At 40.4% G+C, this 19,431-nt stretch overlaps 1 protein-coding gene across 1 annotated transcript in view; it reads left to right on the top strand.

The window, feature by feature from the left end:
- The window catches only part of DAP (death associated protein), a 61,358-nt gene extending 43,085 nt beyond the window's left edge, over positions 1-18,273 (top strand). The window contains exons 3-4 of the mRNA XM_074825934.1: positions 12,260-12,302; positions 15,448-18,273. Coding sequence (XP_074682035.1) covers positions 12,260-12,302; positions 15,448-15,567 — 163 coding nt within the window. The 3' untranslated portion in view covers positions 15,568-18,273. The remainder of the gene's footprint in view (positions 1-12,259; positions 12,303-15,447) is intronic.
- The last annotated feature ends 1,158 nt before the right edge of the window (positions 18,274-19,431 follow it).

Raw genomic sequence — 19,431 nt, 5'->3', positions numbered from 1 at the left:
AAATATGTTTTAAGTCTGTCTTCTGTTGGTCCTTTATGAGCTCTAAAAGTAAGATTGCATACTTAACAAATGTTTTCTTTGTTTTCTATGTATGAATAATGAGGAATTCCTATGTATGAATAACGGGGAAAATCCTCTCCCGACCTCCCACAACCTCCATGGTGACCCTTCACAATAGATTCGGGGCCCTGGAACTTTTGAGTGAGGAAGAGAAGGAGGAAGGAAATGAGACAAACAAGGAGGAAGACCAAGGTCCACCAAGGCTGGGTCATTCTAGACCAGGTATTAAAACCAGTTCTAAAAAGAACCCCAGAAGAGTCATTGTAGTGGGTGACTCCATTCTGAGGGGTATCGAAGGCCCAATATGCAGACCGGACCTGTTTCATAGGGAAGTCTGCTGCCTTCCTGGGGCCCGCATCAAGGACCTCAAGGCAAAACTCCCTGCTCTAGTGAGACCTAAGGACTACTACCCTCTCCTGGTTTTTCAAGTAGGTAGTGATGACATTACTAGGAGAAGTTCTAAGGCAATGAAGAGAGATTTCAGGTCCTTGGGGAAAGTGATTAAGGGGTCAGGGGCACAAATTGTGTTCTCCTCCATCCCTACAGTTGGGGGGATGGGTGAAGAAGAATACCGGAGAACTCAACAGATGAACTTGTGGCTCCAAGACTGGTGTATCCATCAGGGCTTTGGATTTTTCAATCATGGGTTGGTATACAGGACGCCAGACCTTTTGGCATTAGATGAGATGCACCTGTCCCAGAGGGGGAAGAGGATCAAGGGGCAGGAGTTAGCTGGGCTCATTGACAGAGCTTTAAACTAGATTTGAAGGGGGAAGGGGGGGAAAACATCAGCCCATCTGGAGTGCATGTATACCAATGCACACAGCATGGGTAACAAACAGGAGGAGTTTGAAGCCATGATGAAACAGGAAAATTATGATGCTGTGGCTATTACAGAAACATGGTGGGATGTCTCCCATGACTGGAGTGCGCCTGTTGAGGGCTACAAGCTCTTTAGGAGGGACAGACAAGGAAGGAGAGGTGGTGGGGTGGCACTGTATGTTAGGGACTGTTATGATTGCCTTGAGCACAAGTGTAGCGAAGACAGGGTAGAGTGTCTTTGCGTTAGAATCAGGGGGAAGGCCAACAGGGCAGATGTTGTAGTAGGAGTCTACTATAGGCCACCCACCCAGGACAGAGAGGTGGATGAAATATTCTAGAGGCATTTAGGAGAAATCTCACGATAGCTTGCCCTTGTTCTTGTGGGAGACTTTAACTTCCCAGACATCTGCTGGAAATATAACACAGCAGAGCAGGACCAGTCCCAGAGATTCCTGGAATGTGTGGGAGACAACTTCCTGATGCAACTGGTGAGAGAACCAACCAGAGAAGGTGCCCTGCTGGATCTCCTCTTTGTGAACAGAGAAGGACTGGTGGATGATGTGGCGGTCGGAGGACGACTAGGGCACAGCGATCATGAAATAATAGAGTTCTCTATTCTTAGAGAGGCCAGGAGAGGGGGCAGCAGAACTGACATCCTGGACTTCCAAAAGGGCTGACTTTGTCTTGTTTAGGCACCTGCTTGAAAGGATACCTTGGGACACAGTTTCCCACAGCATTCTCCTGGCAAAACTGGCTGCTCGAGGCTTGGATGATCGCACGCTTTACTGGGTAAAAAACTAGCTGGATGGCCGGGCCCAAAGAGTTGTGGTGAATGGAGTTAAATCCAGTTGATGGCTGGTCACGAGTGGTGTCCCCCAGGGCTTGGTTTTGGGGCCACTCCTGTTTAACATCTTTATTGATGATCTAGATGAGGGGATCGAGTGCACCCTCAGTAAATTTGCAGACGACACCAAGTTGGGTGGGAGTGTTGATCTGCTCGAGGGTAGGGAGGCTCTGCAGAGAGATCTGGACAGGCTGGAGTGATGGGCTAAGGCCAACTTTAGGAGTTTCAGTAAGGCCAAATGCCGGGTGCTGCACTTGGGCCACAACAACCCCCAGCAGCGCTACAGGCTTGGGGAGGAGTGGCTGGAGAGCTGCCAGTCAGAGAGGGACCTGGGGGTGTTGATTGACAGCTGGCTGAACATGAGCCAGCAGTGTGCCCAGGTGGCCAAGAAGGCCAATGGCATCCTGGCTTGCATCAGAAATAATGTGGCCAGCAGGGACAGGGAAGTGATCTTGCCCCTGTACTCGGCACTGGTAAGGCCGCACCTCGATTCCTGTGTTCAATTTTGGGCCCCTCACTACAAAAAGGGCATTGAATTACTCGAGCGTGTCCAGAGAAGGGCAACGAAGCTGGTGAAGGGTCTGGAGCACATGTGGTACGAGGAGCGGCTGAGGGAACTGGGGTTGTTTAGTCTGGAGAAGAGGAGGCTGAGGGGAGACCTCATCGCCCTCTACAACTACCTGAAAGGAGGTTACAGAGAGCTGGGGATGAGTCTCTTTAACCAAGTAATGAGCAATAAGACAAGAGGGAATGGCCTCAAGTTGCACCAGGGAAGGTTTAGACTGGATATTAGGAAGTATTTCTTTACAGAACGGGTTGTTAGGCGTTGGAATGGGCTGCCCAGGGAGGTGGTGGAGTCCCCATCCCTGGAGGTGTTTAAGAGTAGGGTCGACATAGCGCTGAGGGTTCTGGTGTAGTTGGAAACTGTCAGTGCTAGGTTAACAGTTGGACTAGATGATCTTCAAGGTCCTTTCCAACCTAGATGATTCTGTGATTCTGTGATTTCCAGGTACCAGGATTTACTGGTCTGTTATTCCTATGACGAGATTTATGCTTCTAGAAATGCCACTTGCCACTAGAGAATAGGGAGAATTGTGTCTAACTTTGGCAGGGTTTGAAGTAAAGCAAGTTCCTGGCCAATACAGCCAGATCAGGGTCTTCAGCATGGGATCTGAAACAACCAGAGTGTCTTCATGACCTCCCACAATGCCCATTATTGTGCTCAGAGCTTCCCCAAAAATGGGCAAAAACTTCACCATAGTCTGTTCTGCTGTGGGCAGAGCAGTGAACAGCCGCAGAAGTGAAAAAATGATGACTTTAGTCTGCATTTGCTTTGGAGAACTTCACATAACATAGGGTGCAACTGCAGAATGGAAACCATGCAGAACGCATGGTGTAAAATTGGATTGAGGAGACTCCTCACATTAGTGCTGTGGCTGTGGGAGATGATGTAGTGTTTATGCATGTGCAGACACATGCGTGCACATTTGACCTTGTGTCTGCAGTTCAAGGTAATAAGAAACGATACTGCAATTGTTCAAAGTGAAAGGTGCACATCTACTGAATGATTAATGGCTTGAGGCATCGGAAAGCAAGATTCAGGTACGAACTGCTAACAATAAAGGTTGGGAAATTCTGGGCTACTGCTGTGTGTCTCTGAGACAAACATAGGTTCACCTGGGCAGGGGTGAGAAGATTTTTACCTTCTCATTAGCTGCTTCTATCTGTGTCTCCTTCACTGCACTGACATTGTGTATTCCTAGCACAGTGTCATGCTGTTTTTCCAGTTCCACTCCATCTTTCATCTGCTGGGAGATGGAGAAGCTACAGCACTGCTGCAACTGGCTAATGTGTCAGTAGCCGAGACACTGTAGTGCAGGCCCATGGTCATGATATTCTCAGTATGGAAGTATGTTACCATCATGGGAACGTGCACAGGAGTACACTTCAGCATTTGACTAATACATGGAAGACTTGGTCCTCTCTCCCCTTTGCACCATGGTCTTTGCTGGCCATTTTGCAAACACTCAGTCTGCTCTACTTCATTCCTTAGAGTTTCCCTTGAGTTGTGTCACCATTTAAGTACTACTTGCTTTATGTCAGTTTTCATAGCTCTCATTTTTCCACAGTTAAGTGACTATAGATACTAAGTGTGCTAATGCTGCAGTTGCTGCCTGTGAGAAGTTTGTCATTGATGTTCACTAAGAGCTGATGTAGGTACTGTGATAACAGGTTTGAACTTTAATAAATGAACCAGTGGTTGAAGGATTATGGACTATTTCTAAATCCTCTGAGTCCATAGGAAAGGTGAAATACTTAAATCTTCATTTTGTGATCAGAAGAATGCACGAAAGAGAAATTTACTCTCTGATAGCAATGTCATGTGCAACAAGATAGATAAGAGATGGCAGGTATCTTTCTTAAATAATTTTCTGTTATGGCTAACACATGTGCTAAAAACAAATATGAATGAGAGGCTGGTGAGATTAATTGGACCATATGCTACAATACATTGACAGTGAATGTAAGAACAATGAATGTCAATCAGTTGCTATTAAATATAATGGCCAGTGATTTACCACCTCATTAAAAGATCAGGACACCAAATTTGCTTGTATGTGAATAGCAAAACAAATAGTCATTAAAATTTCCTGAATGGACATTGAGTTCTTCTTTCAAACTTGCATTACTTTTGCCTGCATAGGAAGAGGAACAATTTAGCAGAGTGGAAGCTATTTCATGGGATGTATCAGGGCACAGACTAATACATGGGGACGTGAAAATTGTTTTTGAAAACTAGTGTCTGTAGGTGTGTGTGTGTATATATACATACTGCATTTCATCAAGATCGGGCATCAAGGGGTAGTATTGCTTTTTACTTGTTTTGGTATTTGCTGCAGCGCCTGGACTTCTTTGAGGTTGTTCCCTACTTACTGTGCGCGATACTCAAAGGTTCAACAGTGCCATCCTGTGGGTGATCTTAAAGGTTTGAAAGCTATGGCAGATAAATAAATGACCTCAACAGGATAAATTATCATAGAATATCAGATACTGTATGTCCCCGTGCAATCAACTAGAATATTTCCCTCTGGTAGTCAGACTAATTATTACTTTTCTGTCCAGAAAATTAATAACCTAAATGTATTATAACCAATGGGAAAGTATTTCAGGCAAGCTGATGAGCAGTGTGCTTGTTCATTTTACTCTCTTGCTGAGAAATATATTTTTAATCATCTCTGTGTGTTTTTAATTGTCTTGGAATTTATTTTCACATACAATGCCAAAATCAAAGGCAACTATATAAATTCAATAAGCACCCCAATAAAGAAGTATCTGGACATCTTTAAAGAGGCATTAGACTGAAACTAAGACTAGCTCGCTTTCATGTTTCATAACCAGAAAATATGAATTCCCAAGCAACCTTGAAGATTAAGCTGGATGGTTTGAACAACTGGCCAAATGCTTTAAATTCCAGAAAAATAAGACCGGGATTAAAGTCTGAAGTTTTGTTGACTAAAGATGAAATTTAGCTCAGAATATATGGAGAACTTTCTGTTCATGGAGTGAACATCATGCCAGGACAAGGTAGAAGATAGCAAATCTTGCTCTAATTAGGGAACAGTCAGGGGATCAATGCAGATCATACTATTTCATATATGTTTTTAATTTTGCTTGCATAAGCAACTTGTTAATGAAAGTGAATGATATGTTTATTTGGAAATGAGCAAGAAAATAAAGGTCAAGCTGCTTGGTAGAAGGTTTTGCTCATTTTACATGTCCCTGCTGTTTCAGGGCGCTGGAGGGGTGAGGTGCATGCTGTCTGCACGCTGCCTTTGTCTGGTGGTTCAGGGAGTTGGACGCAGCTCCGGGTTCATGCGTAGGTGCCTCTTCAGTTTGCAGCCTGTCACAGGAATTTCTCCTTTGCTTGCCTCAGCTAGAGGCCAACTACGAGTTGCCGCTGGATGTTTTGATTAAAGGAAGGAAACACCCAATTACAAACCCCACCGTTACTCTTTGGTAGTTAAAAATTATGACATGGTTTGTGGTTCCTAAGTCTTTGAAAAACATGTCATGCTATTATTTATATATTTCACATGTCTGTTTGCCAGACCCACTTGAACAGCAAAAGATGATCGCCAGTGATAAGACATACCATTAATTTCCACAAGTATGAAAAGACAAATAAGAGTCAATCCCATTTAGAAGATAGTTTAAAGTAGGTTTAATGTATTTAACTTTTTTACCTATTTTGACAAAAAATCTTCTAGCCTAACAAAGGCCTTGCATCTGTGTAATTCTGCCCTCTTTAAACTAGGATAATCTGGTTTAAATGTTGACGTAATGGGAATCTTGAGACTGTGCTTGTACCCTGATTTACAGCACGTAGATGAATTTTGGATGAATCAGATGTATCAGGAAAATAATCTCTTACAACATTTAATTGAAGGCAGGGTAATGACATACCAGAGTTTAACCTCTGCACAGGGGAGATTTCTTTGTAGTCCTGATCAGTTTAAGGATATGTGCTGGTTTTGGCTAGGATAGAGTTAGTTTTCTTCATAGTAGCTAGTAGGGGGCTGTGTTTTGGATTTGTGCTGAAAACAGTGTTGATAATTCAGGGATGTTTTAGTTACTTCTGAGCAGTGCTTACTTACACAGAGTCACGGCCTTTTCTGCTTCTCACCCCACCCCACCAGCGAGTAGGCTGGGGGTGCACAAGAAGTTGGGAGGGGACACAGCCAGGACAGCTGACCCCAACTGACCAAAGGGAGATCCCAGACCATATGATGTCATGCTCAGCATATAGAGCTGGGGGAAGAAGAAGGAAGGGGGGCACATCAGAGTGATGGTGTTTGTCTTCCCAAGTCACCATTACACATGATGGAGCCCTGCTGTCCTGGAAATGGCTGAGCACCTGCCTGCCCATGGGAACTGGTGAATGATTTCCTTGTTTTGCTTTGCTTCTATGGCTTTTGCTTTACTTATTAAACTGTCTTTATCTCAACCCACGAGTTTTCGCACTTTTACTCTTTCAATTCTCTCGCCCATCCCAGTATGGGGGGAGTGAGCAAGTGGCTGTGTGGGGCTTAGTTGTCAGCTGCAGTTAAACCACAACAGGATAACTTGAGCCCTGAAGCCTCAGCATTCATATAACTTTTACACATTTCTGTCCTAACTGATGTGAAGGGGTTTGCGTCATATGAATGTCTAATTCTGGTTTTGAATCTCACTAAATTCTTGATCTTGATGTTGCCTTATTTTCAGGAGGTTCTGCATTTAATTCTATGGTATTTTAAAGGTATCTGCTATTATTAGTTTTAAATGTATGTCTTTTACTTTCTTCAAGTGTCTCTACTTATACTATAAAGAAGGTAAATGGGAACAATATTCTCCACTCTTATGTATACTGTATGCAAATAGTTCTTAGCTCTTTCCTCATATCAAGGTTCTCCATGCTCTCTCAGCTATTTTTTCCGTCTTTATTTCTGCTCTAATTCTTTACTTACGGTGTTCCTGGACTGAATACAGTACTTTAAATGAGATATACTGTGAGGCACTATTTTTACCATTGCTTTTTCTCAGTCTTTATTTGTCTTAGCATGTTGGTTTGATTTTTTTGATCACCAGTGAACATGGAGCACTAGCCTTCTGCACTGACTGGCTGCAGCAAGACCCAGTTCCCATTTCAGGAGCTTTTATAGTTCATGTGGAAAGGAATGATACATATGCATGGTTCTATTTCCTGGTTCGTCAACTCTAAAAGTAGGCTTTTGTTTTGGATCACGCTGTGAGCGATGCTTATAGTCCTTCCTCCAGGTTGGATCTGCCATTCAACCTGCCACTTGAAACTGGCATCAGATTCAGATCCATCCCACCAGGTAATGGTGCGGGAGGCAATTCAGATGCTGCAAACAGGAGAGAGGCTGCAGGCATTCATCCCCCACATGGCTGTGGGAACGTGCTGCGCTCTTTCCTACATTTGGGACCACTCTTAAACAGCTGTGAATCTGTGTAATCTATATATGAGTGTGTGTATATATATATGCATAGCCTCTGCATGTGTTTGTGCACATACCATGGCATATCTAGATAGATAGAATTAATAACTATAAAATTCCCTGTTAACTCAAATGGATTTATTCAGTTTCTCAATTTTAAATGGAGTTGGATAAATGCTCATCTGCGCTATGTATGTTCTGTGGCCTGTAGGAGATTTCACAGTAATTCCAATGTCACTGTGTCTGTCTTTACAGTATGCCTGTCAGACTTCAGTTCCACCATTCCCTGCAAGGTGAAGGCATAAGATTTTAGTATTATTAATGCCTCATTTCATCTAGTTAACGATCTTTTCAAGTATTCCATCTTCTTTGTGATTTACTTGCGGTGTCAGATAACGATCTTATTTAAGCTAAGTATTATGAAATAATAGAAATCTTTATTTTATTTGAATACAATCAAGGTAAATTAATCCAGTAGAGTCTGATGTTAAACAGGTGCAGTTCTTAGCAGCATCGCACATGTAAAATTAGGGTAAGTTCTTTGAACACTCAGATCTTAACAGATGTGTTCTTTTCCTCCATATGTTATAATAAAATAACATTTTGCTCTGAAAGTATTGACACACACACTAAGCAGTCTTGGCAAACATGCCGTCATACTCCCTACACAATATGAGCTGTAGCTATTATTTAATTTTAAATAAATGTGTGCATTAAATAGCTGCAAAGCACATATATGTATAAACAAAATCAGTTTTTGTCAGAAAGTAATATTTTTTTGCTTTCTTGTTTACTGACGCCTAGACAAAGGAATGCTGCATCTTCAAAACAACATCTGTCAAACCGATTTTCGTCAGATTAAGTATATCCTCAAAGCAGCCATCACAGCTTACAAAATACTGGAAATGTAGGTTGTGCTTTGCATAAAACACCAATAGAATTTAAAGCATTTGAAAGTGTTTTACAAATGTAGCGATGATAGCCTGTGCATAGTCTCCATTTTTGTTTCTATTTTCGGTAGGTCCTTGGGAAAGATGATGAGTGATGTTACAACACTGTACTCCCAGTAGATGTCCCAGAGTGCAGTTAGAAAATTATGGTCCTGGCAGCTAATCTGGGTCCACAGAAACCAATGGTTTGAGAGTCTGGCAGTAGAGATTGAATTTATTGTGAAGAAGTTCATCTGTAGAAAGATTTCTCTCATTAAGAATGAAATTAAAGCGTGAATCAGTGACTGATTATTCAGGCCTTTCTCTGATCCGTTGAATTCTTCATTAGTATAGATGTGTGATTATATATTCTCTGGCCTGATTCTGGTTCTATGGATCATCAAAGATAATATTAAATTTTTAAAGATCTTTTCTGGGACAATGTAATCTGGTAAAAATGGGGGGAAAGCCAGTGGCTATAACATAGAACATAAATACAGACACACTCAACCATTCTCATTTCTGGCCAGTTTTCTGTCTTTTCCCCTACTAAGGAATAATTAATGTATGAAAATGAGCTTTCTAATAGGCTGATGTATCTTCCATAGGAGCGAAGCATTTTGCCTTTGTGATCAGTTAAGGAGAGAGGTGAAGCCTCATTACAGCATATGCCCGCAGCTGAGTGTGGGACCTCAGGTTAGCCAGAGAGGAGTGCCGGGATTTCTGTAAAAGATCTTTGTGAGTGGAGGATAGAGGCGCTTGAGCAGGAAGCCAGGTCAGCATTCCCATTAGTTCTCCATTTAAAAGTTGGAAATCTAGCAGAGAACACGAAAGTCCAGTCAAAAATCCATGGAGAAGACAAGGGTGAAAGTTAAGGACAAATCTGTTCCCGCTGCATCTGGGTGTAGATACATTTTTGGAACTCTGATTTCCCATTAGGTTGTTTCCTGTGTGTCAGTGAATTGCCCTGTGCTATCCTAAAATGTTCCATGTGAACCCTAGGCAAGTTAGTGTGATGTGTTTTGGTGCCTACCACACACCCGTGGGATAGTCCTAATTAGTGTCCCGTTCCTAAGACCGTGCAACTAAGACTGTCACAGAACCAACTGCATACAAACAAGGCTAAATATGTTTTTTTCATGGTAGAGTTCAAGATAAATGCTTTAAATCTGAAGGATATAGTTTTTACTAGGAAGATGGTATTGCTGATTTTTGTCGTCTTTACAAAGATACGCTAGCTACTTCTGTGGTACTACCTGAAATGTAAACCTCGGACTAGGTTTTAGCTTAACTGAATATGAAAATGGTCTTTATAGAATTTTCAGCCTTTTCCTTAGACAAACGAACATACAACCAAGTAAAAATAAGTATGGAAATGTACCAAATATTCTAACTCTGTTCAGCTCTATTGTGTACCAGGGAACTTGGCCCTTGCAAGCTTGGGTCCTTTGAATATTAATAGCATGACATTTCGAACAGGAGATCAGGGTTTCTGAGAAGACTTTTGCAATTTGCAGTGAGAAAAGCTGTGTTGAAACAACCATAACGCAAGAGATTCCTTCTAGTAGTCATTTTTGGCCAAAACCATGGGGCATTTCACTTGTTGTTAAAGCAAGAAGTATGAAACACAGCGGATAATACGGTGTGGTGGTGGGCAGACAAGTCGTAGCATGTTCAGCAAACATAGGCTCTTTTTGGGAAATGTTGATTTGAATTTCATGCATCATCCAAGCATAGTGAACACTGAAAGGTCATGGTAAGAATATAAGAAAAAAATCCATCTGATTTTTATTTCTCACTATACAATATTGTTACTAATGCAATGTCAAACAAGTAACTTCCTCTGAGTGTGACTAAAGCCAGATTCCATGTATAGTTGAAGAATAACTTGCCACACATTTTTTTTCCATTTACTGTTCATTTCTTTTATAATATCATGGTGTTAGTTTATAAATGATACCTTAAGCCACTGCAGTACATCTGTGTCTTCTCAGAGTTAGTTGAGTTTGTTACTCAGCATCCAGGAAACCTCATGCAGACAGTAACATACTGATTGGCTCAGTACAATTAGGATAAAATGGAAGTGTTTTGCTATTGATCTTTGCTTGTTATTGGTTTATACTAACAGAAAATTAGATTGAAGGAGTCTAATACAGCTATCAAAATAATCTTTCTTATTGCAGGAAATATCACTGGTACTCTTACATGGTGGTGTTTTAGAGCAGAACTTCCTTTCTCCCTTTTTCTAATCCTGTCTTTCTGACTTTTAAAAAATTTTTAGAAGGGATGATGAGTCTTGTTAAATAACAAAAGTGTTCAGAGACTGTGTAGCAATGCTGTGACTTAAACAGGGCTCAGGCAATGTTTATTAGACCATTATATCAAGGTCTGATACTGTGCTGCTTGTTACCTTAACTTCACATAACATCATATTAATAAATCTTTGTAAGCTGTGTAGTTGTAAAGCGGATCATAAGAATCAGTCTCATTCCTCTAATAAATCATTTGATTTGTGTTTGCTTTATGTTGTTCCAACCTCATCAGCCATAACGTCACAGGGTGGGGACCTTTCTCATGATCCGAGTTAATGAACTGCTCTGAGTCCTCGGTTGTGGACGTGCTCAGAGGGAGGCACAGCTTTACTTCTGTGCTGTCCTTCCCTTTGCAGTGCCTCAGGTTACATGGTTTTCTTACAGAAGTATTACCTCTATTGTGAAGACTTTCTGGAGCTCCTGGTCTCGATCCTTCTGCAGACTCCAGGCTGATGTATGGTTTTACTTGCCCAGGAGACCACTAAAGTGCTATTTATAATTTAGACGCTGTGGCAATGCCCCCCACCAGGGGCGACCTGTTAGACATGGCTGCACTTTAGCCTCCAGGTAGAAGTGGTTGGTTCAGTAGATCTGTGGCCCAGAGAAACTGATTGCTTGTGCTGACCAAGCTTCAGAGTTGAATTCTACCTGTGGAGAGTCTGTTCCTATTGGCATGGATGGAGCTTTGCAAATGAAAAAACAGGGCAGACTTTGCTTTATGCTTTTTAACATTTGTTTTATTGCAGACATGATTCTCCTTCTGTGTAATAGAGTAGATAAATATATGCTTGAAAATCTATGATTTAAAGTACTGGGTGTTGTTTTTTTCTGAGACTCAGAATCTTAATCCATTTGATTGACAGATATAAACTTGAATTTTATTTTATTCTCCATCACAGCAGTAAGTTTAGTCCAGCTACGGTTTTCATTGTTGCAGTACAAATATACTAAGCCTAAAGTACTGCTGGCAGCTTATATATAAAATTTGAGGATTAAGAAACCAATGCACACAAACAAAGACTCTCAGCTTTAAGTAAGGAACAGAGTGCTGTTAGACTAGCCTTTTACTGCTGTCACAGTTAACATGAAGTAATAGCAACCAAAACCTACAGGTCTGTTCTTGCCTGCAGTAAGTACGGATAAGGCAGTAGTCATTTGAAGACGAAATTTTTCTTGTTTATTTGAAACATTCATTAATTGCCAAAAATACCACTTTTTTTTTGCGTTGTATGTGATGTACTTTTCATTTTTACCTTCTAAATAATTTGTACAAATAATCCTTATTTTTTTCAGCCCACCTAAACCAACGGTGTTCATCTCTGGTGTCATTGCTAGGGTAAGATTATCATTAAATTTCTTTGATTCATAGAAAAATTATTGTAGGCTTTTCAGAATTATCACTGATCAGAGCAAAATTAATCTTTTTCATTCCTCTTTTATGAGAAGAGTCTTTGTTTTGCATATTTGTGTAAGTCCCTTTGAGCATTCTTTTTGGTTTTGTGTGAAATTGAAATTATTTATTGAAATTACTTCCACTGTTTTACTTTGAATTTTAGCACTTTAAGTTTATTGGATTTTTTTTCATATCTAAGCTAGATATTACTACACTCATTTCCTTTGAAAGTGGTTGCATGTTAAGTCTGCTGCTATAGCTTGATCTGTGATGAGTGACACTCCTGCCTGTAAGGATACGTGTTTAAAGATACATGTTTCAGCTGCCATATGTGCCTTGAGGTACTTGGGATTCAAGGCATTATTTCCTGGATTTTAACAGCAGGCGGGACCTGGAAATCCATAACCTAAACCATTAGTATTAACTAGCCATTAATCGTATGATCAGTAATTCATGCGTGTTGTGTTGTGACAGGGTTTTTATCATGGCTTTACATAATGGGTAACCTTATTATGATGGCCTTACATCACTGGGGTGTGTAATGTCGTTTATTGTAAGATGGTTGTGTCAGATCACGTAGGTGGAAAGAGCAAGCTGATGCCATTTTCCCTAGCCTGTAAGGGTAGTTAACAGGCATTGCTGTATTTCCTGGACCTCCATCTGCACCAAGGTGGATACCTATTTAGGCATTTAGATGCCTAATTACTTCTAACTAATTATTGCGTTAATGTTTAGTAATTTTGATAGCACTTTAACATGTGATTTTTCTCTTTATGAAGAAAAATTTTATCACAGGCCCCCCGTTTAGTAGGCATGCAAAAGATTCAGAACAGAAAGAAACTATTTTCTTAATTTTGTAACTGAACTCTAGTTAATCAGTTACTTGATAGGATACTATACTTATGCTCAGTAAGCAGTCAGCTACAGGTTTATTTATTAACCTATGGCAGAGCAAAATTATTCTATCATTTTCTGAGGCTTTATAGCTCCCAAATGTATCAAAATTTCTTATCTATGTAATAAACAAAACCTAGCAATGCTTTTTTGAAACGAGACTAATTTTTCAATTATGATTTCAAGTTTCCTGGTATATAATAGTTCTCATCTGTGTCAAGTGGAGGTTTATATACTGTGACCTGTCCTGTTTAATGTCTTTATCAGACAGAAGGCTCCTCATCAAGTTTGTGGATGGCACCAAATTATGAGGAACAGTTATTAAGTTTGAGGGAAGGGCTGCTACTTGGAGGTACCTGGACAAGCTGGAAGAAAGGCAGGCAGCAGCTGGACGTGAGCCAGCCGCATACAAGACAGCAAGAAAGCCAACAGCATCCTGAGCTGTTAACAGTAGCTGGCAGATCAAAGGAAGGGATTATCCCCCTCTGCTCAGCATGCTTTAGACCACATATGGAATAGTTCATCTGGTTTTGGACACCTCAGTGTATGAAAGGTGTTGATAAACCAGAGTGAGTTCGCTAGAGGGTCACCAAGGTGGTCAGGGGGCTGGAGCACACGCCCTGGGAGGAGAAGCTGAGGGAACAGGCCTTGTTTAGCATGGAGAAGAGGTGGTTTTGGGAGAACCTAACAGCAGCCTTCCCACATCTACAAGGAAGTTATCGAGAAGATGGAGTCAGGCTGTTTAGAGTGGTGCATGGCAGGCAGATGAGACAACAGACACAAATTGAAATGGAAGGGCCTGACTAGACATAAAAAATAAAACTTTTTCACTGTGAGAACATTCAGGCAGTGGAGAAGGTTGCCTGAAGTGGCTATTCAGTCTCTGTCCTTAGAGGTTTTCAAGACCAGACTGGATTAAAACCTTGAGTAAGTTGGTCTGATCTTACAGCTGGCTCTGCTTTGAGCAGGAGGTTGGGCTAGAGACATCCTGAGGTCCCTTCCAACCCAAACTATTCTAAAGTACTTTGATTCTAAGATAGACATTTCCTGCTACCATTTACAGACTGACTCTGTCATCTGCTCAACCATTACAGTACCCTCAAGTCATAGAAGAGCTGCATTCACATCACCCATTTGAGACAACAAGGTGTGAGGGGTCAGAGAGTTATGGAAAAGGCAAACAGCAGCATCAGTGGAAAAGAAGGCAGAAAATATCAAGTCTGAGAAGAGATATTTGAAAATTGGAAGTAACTTGGAATAGAGAAAAAAGTGAAAAATGTAAAAAGTTAACCTAGTGATCAAGATAAAAAGTTATGTCAAAACAGGAAGAATCTGGAGTAGATTGAAATGGGGTCAGGTGTGACACAGGCCATCTGAGATGTCAGCTTTGTACAAAATACCTCTGTGTGAGGTTGTCACCCTGTAAGCTGGTGGAATGCAGAGAGTTTCTGGCTTATCATGTATTTGTCCCCATTTCTAAAGAGGGAAGTTGTGGTGCTGTTCTTCCCCTGTCACCGAGCACTGGTCGTAGTTGTTTCCCATTGCTTTTTGGAAACCTCATGGGACTGACCCTAGAAATGACAGTTGTAAGTAGGTGGCATAAAGGTTACACCTGAATTGAGCCTGCCCAACAGCAGCATGTGAGAACTAACACTAGCAGACCTGGTTAAAAGAGCATGTTAAACTTAAAAGCCAGCCACCTCTAAGATTTGAGTCAAAAGCAGGTTTATATCCTGCCTTTCTTACTACAGAACTGGCATTTCTACAGTAGGTGTTCTTGTTCAGGTAGTTTTTCACACTGCCTTACCTTATTTGTAAAATAGTCTCTTTCTGGTTGCTTTGTGAAAATCAAACAGGTCAAGGGGATCTGACCATACAGAGCCAGTGAAAATGACTTAGTACAAGGAGCTGTTAAGTACTGAAGATAGGAATGTTAGATTTTTTTTTCCTTGGGTCACTTTAAGATACTGTGTTCTTGGATGGTGTGTAGAATTGGAAGAAGTGAAACTTATGTAAGAGAAATTTTGAAGTTGGCTAAAAGAATGTCAAGATAGGATGTGTACAGGGGGACTCCAGAGTAACATGCAACACTGTTTTCCATCTGCTTTTCACATGTTTAAAACTTATATCCACTTGAACTGGAAAGTACACTTTTAACATTTCTTAAATTTTTCCTGGTGTGTTCTTTGAACAGGGTGATAAGGACTTCCCTCCCGCTGCGGCTCAGGTGGCTCATCAGAAACCACATCCTTCTGTGGAAAAGCTTCCTCACCCACAACATGTCAAACAGCATATCCACCAGCCTCGCAAGTGAGCTCTCCATCAAAATCTCAGCCAAACTGCCGCCAGTGAATAAGTTTTTGAAAGAAGATGAAAACCCTTTAGGATTCACATTGTCAAATCAGTAAAATTGACCTCTAAAATATGCTGTTTCTTTTACTTTAATTCTCAAGGGTGAATAAGAATGAAGACATTGTTCAGTTATCCCAGATGGAAAATTCTCTATTAAGTATTTGCTGATCAGGGGTGGGTTTTTTATAAAATTTTCTTACTGCCAAGATAAAACTTTAGTATGATGATATGATTAATGAGCTTAAAACTTGTATTTTCAGTTGTGGCATTGCAATAGCAGATAGTTAATGTAGTTTTTATGCTAAGCCTATAAGGAAGAATAGCCCTTTTGTACTGGTACCTTTACTATCTGGAGGGAGTTTGTTGTGTGTGTTGAGATAGAAGTCAGTGGTTGTCTTGATTACGTAGCACCCTTGCAGTCTTTAGTATCCTGCGGTGTTACACCCCAGTGACTGTGCTCTCTGATTTCCACTAGCAAGATGCTAAAAGGGCCCAAAAACATTCTCAAGCGGGCAGAAATTCAGCTGAAACTTCTTTACACCCCTTTGAACTCGCCCAGTCTTGCTGAGGTTCTTCCCTTTGGAGGTCTGGGGGTATTGAGAGGGGAGAGAAATGAAAGGTACAAGAACATTGCTGCTGTAGGCAACTGATTTGTAGTCTCGTGGGTCTCTCTGGGGCTCTATTTTTATGAGGTGATGATTCCTGAATTCCAATAACAAGCTGAAGGAGCTCAGGACCCTCCAGAACTGAAGTTAAAATAAACTGGCAAAAAATATGTTTTCTTTTTTAACTTATGGTTCGAGATATCCGATTGAAATTAAGAGATACCATTAGTAAATGTGTTTAACTTTATGACCCAACCTCTGTTGTGCATCATATTTTTCCTAGTCGTCTTATTGTGAATAAGGACAGCAGCAATATAAGGGAATATAAAAGTTACTTTTCAGATAGAGCAGTTGGCCATATAATTAAATCTTTTGATTGCACAGTTCAAAATCACTTAGCTCTATCATCTTCCTTGTGCAACTCATCTCTGTAAAACCCAGGAAAATAATTTTTTAAACATTCCACCTACACTTTTAAAGTGTACTTCTGTTTTTAACTGACTACAAATACAGTACAGCCTTTAGTACCCTCTAGGTTTATAAAACTTTTACTAACATTAAAAAAGCGGGTACCGGCCCTAGTGCTGCAAACATTCACCTGGCAAACCAGTGAAAGTTTGGCATTGCTTGGAGCTTTACTGCTTCATTTATGTTTAAAATCAAATAGTATAGAAAACCAGTGAGGAGAGTTTTTAAAATACTATTTTTTAAAATTTTTGCAGATTAAACAGTTATTCCCTGAGTAGCTCGTTTAAAACAACAACAAAATCATGTGAAATGTGGCCCATTTCACAAGTGGAATAACTCACTTCATGTGGGTGAGAGGGACCTGGCATTTCCATCTCTTCATGGGCTTGAAATGGAAATGATGCAAAGGATGTGCATGGGTATGTTTGTTCTACAACTGAGGAGGGGTGTACAATCTGTATATGCAGTCTTTATTTTCAATTTAATTAGATAACCGTACTTGCCTTAAGGAACAAGCGTTGTTTATAAGAATTATTCCGTATTAGAATATGCATAATTTTAAAAATATGCTTTCTGTTTCTGATGTTGGTACGTCTGAGGCCTTGTTTGTAGCCACTCATGAGTGTACAAGTGATTCACACGTGAGTAACTCATTCATAAGGGTAGCATTGTGGAGCCTTGTGGAATATCTGCACGAGGTAGTTTGCTGGCAGGAACATTTGCAGATTCAGGACAGAAAGTGGTGGCATCTGGTTGATGGTGCAGCCAGCAGCTGTCAGCATGCTGCGTCAGCAATGAAGGAGATCATCGCAGTCACTTGGTACTGGTAGCTGCTGGCTTGAAAGTGAGCTGGGTGGGAATCCATCTGAAGTAGTGTCTAGACTCCAGCTGTAGTCAATGGTGATGTAGTCAAGATAGTCAACAGAGTTTAGGTATGGCATCTTTGACCAAATGGAAGAGTCTTTCAAGATGAGCTGAATCACCCTTGACTCCATTGACAGCAGTGGAAAACTAAACGTACCTCAGTGTAGAAGCACACAATTAGGTGGGGCGGGGTACCTCTGGTCTGTGTCCAGTAATAGCTGGGAGAAGTGTTTCTGCAAGCAACACCACATTTCCATTCTAATTCTAAAAGTTAGGAACATGGATGCTTTTGAATTGCGAACTACTGCTCCTGGTTGTTAATGCAATATATACAACATACATAGACAATACCTGAATTTTGTCTTTGATTACTTAGATGGATAAGTAAGTTTGTACAATGGAGTATGACTCAAGATAGCTTTAGTGGCTTTTAGAGTGCAGAAATTCCTGTATGGTTAGAAAATGTCTCTGTATGAAAGCGTATCATATATATTGTTGGGAGGTATCCATGTTTATACATAGGTGTCCTTACCAAAGCATTACCTTGCCTAAAATAAAGAATCATAACTGGTGATCTGGATTGCCTACTGATGGTTAATGATACTTTTAAAATATGTTACAATAACATACAAACATAGGAGATGTTCAGATGTTACCTCAAAATGATTGCAAAAGAAATTCTCTGTAATTGTCAGTGTGGCAATAATGCAACAATAAAGCATGGAGTTGTATATTGGGCTCTTTTTTTCTGTAAATACAGTGTAAATCAGCAGGGTGCGGTTTTGTGGGGTTTATGAGATTTTATTACAGAATGCTGTATGACTAATCAACATTCTATAGACAGTGAAATTTATTAGGAAGTTTTATGGAACAGTGGATGAGCTGTTTTGGGTAGTCCAGTCTCATTTAAAATAAAAACTAGATGCTACCAGATAGAATGACAGTTGTTGTTTTCCGCTATGAAATTGGAGATATTCACTTGATTTTTGCGAAGCTATAGAATCTAAGCCTGGTAATAAATCAGTGTGGTAAAAGAAATGAAATTAAACATTTTCCATTGTTTTTCAAGTTCTAATCTTCTTTCAGAAAAAGAAAGAATTGTTACGAGGAGAGGTTGCAAGCTTCTCGTAAAACTGCAGTTAACATTACATAGTGCATGCCATAACACAAGTGATTCACTAGAGTCTGGAGAAATGGCCGCAGCATTTCTGGAAGCTTTCTGATGCTTTGGGCATCCTATGTTTAGTATATGTATGGTGTGTATATAATATAGCAAATATATGCGATACAGTGCAGATAATGCCAGATTTACAGCCCTGGGACTATTGCAATGTTAGGTCCTTAGGCTCTGCACTCACATAATGATGTGCTACTTTATTCAAAAAATGTCTTCTTTCATTAAAATTTGGGGAAAATATATGTGCATGCTGTCTGGCATGCTGTTGATTGAGTTGTCCATAATTATTCCAAGTTCCATGGCCCTGCTATCAGCAGTATTGCAAACGTTATTAGTAATTGGAAATTATTTACTTCTAGTTTCAACAGTATGGTTTACCCTTGTGTCATCGGATGTCTTGAATATAAGTCTTGTACTTTTATTTGTGGTAGTGTCATCGTCACATGCTCCTGGCTGTTCAATGAAAATACTCACAGCAATCTATTTCATACAAAGGTGAAGGGGATGGATTAGACATACGGTTTTGTCCCTTTGGAATAACTTTATTCTGAATACTCACCATCTTCATGGAGGAGGGAGGTATGGGTTTTATAAACGACTTTTCATGTTCCCTTCAGATTTGGGTATATCGAGTTTAAAATGAGATTTAAATCTAGGCCTTTAGCTATAGGATTAAGATATGTTAATTGCATTTTAGAAAATGTGGGGATGT

Source organism: Strix aluco, chromosome 1, assembly GCF_031877795.1.
Source record: "Strix aluco isolate bStrAlu1 chromosome 1, bStrAlu1.hap1, whole genome shotgun sequence".
NCBI lineage: Eukaryota > Metazoa > Chordata > Aves > Strigiformes > Strigidae > Strix > Strix aluco.
Note: the sequence above shows the minus strand (reverse complement) of the source record. Positions and strands in the feature narration are given on the sequence as shown.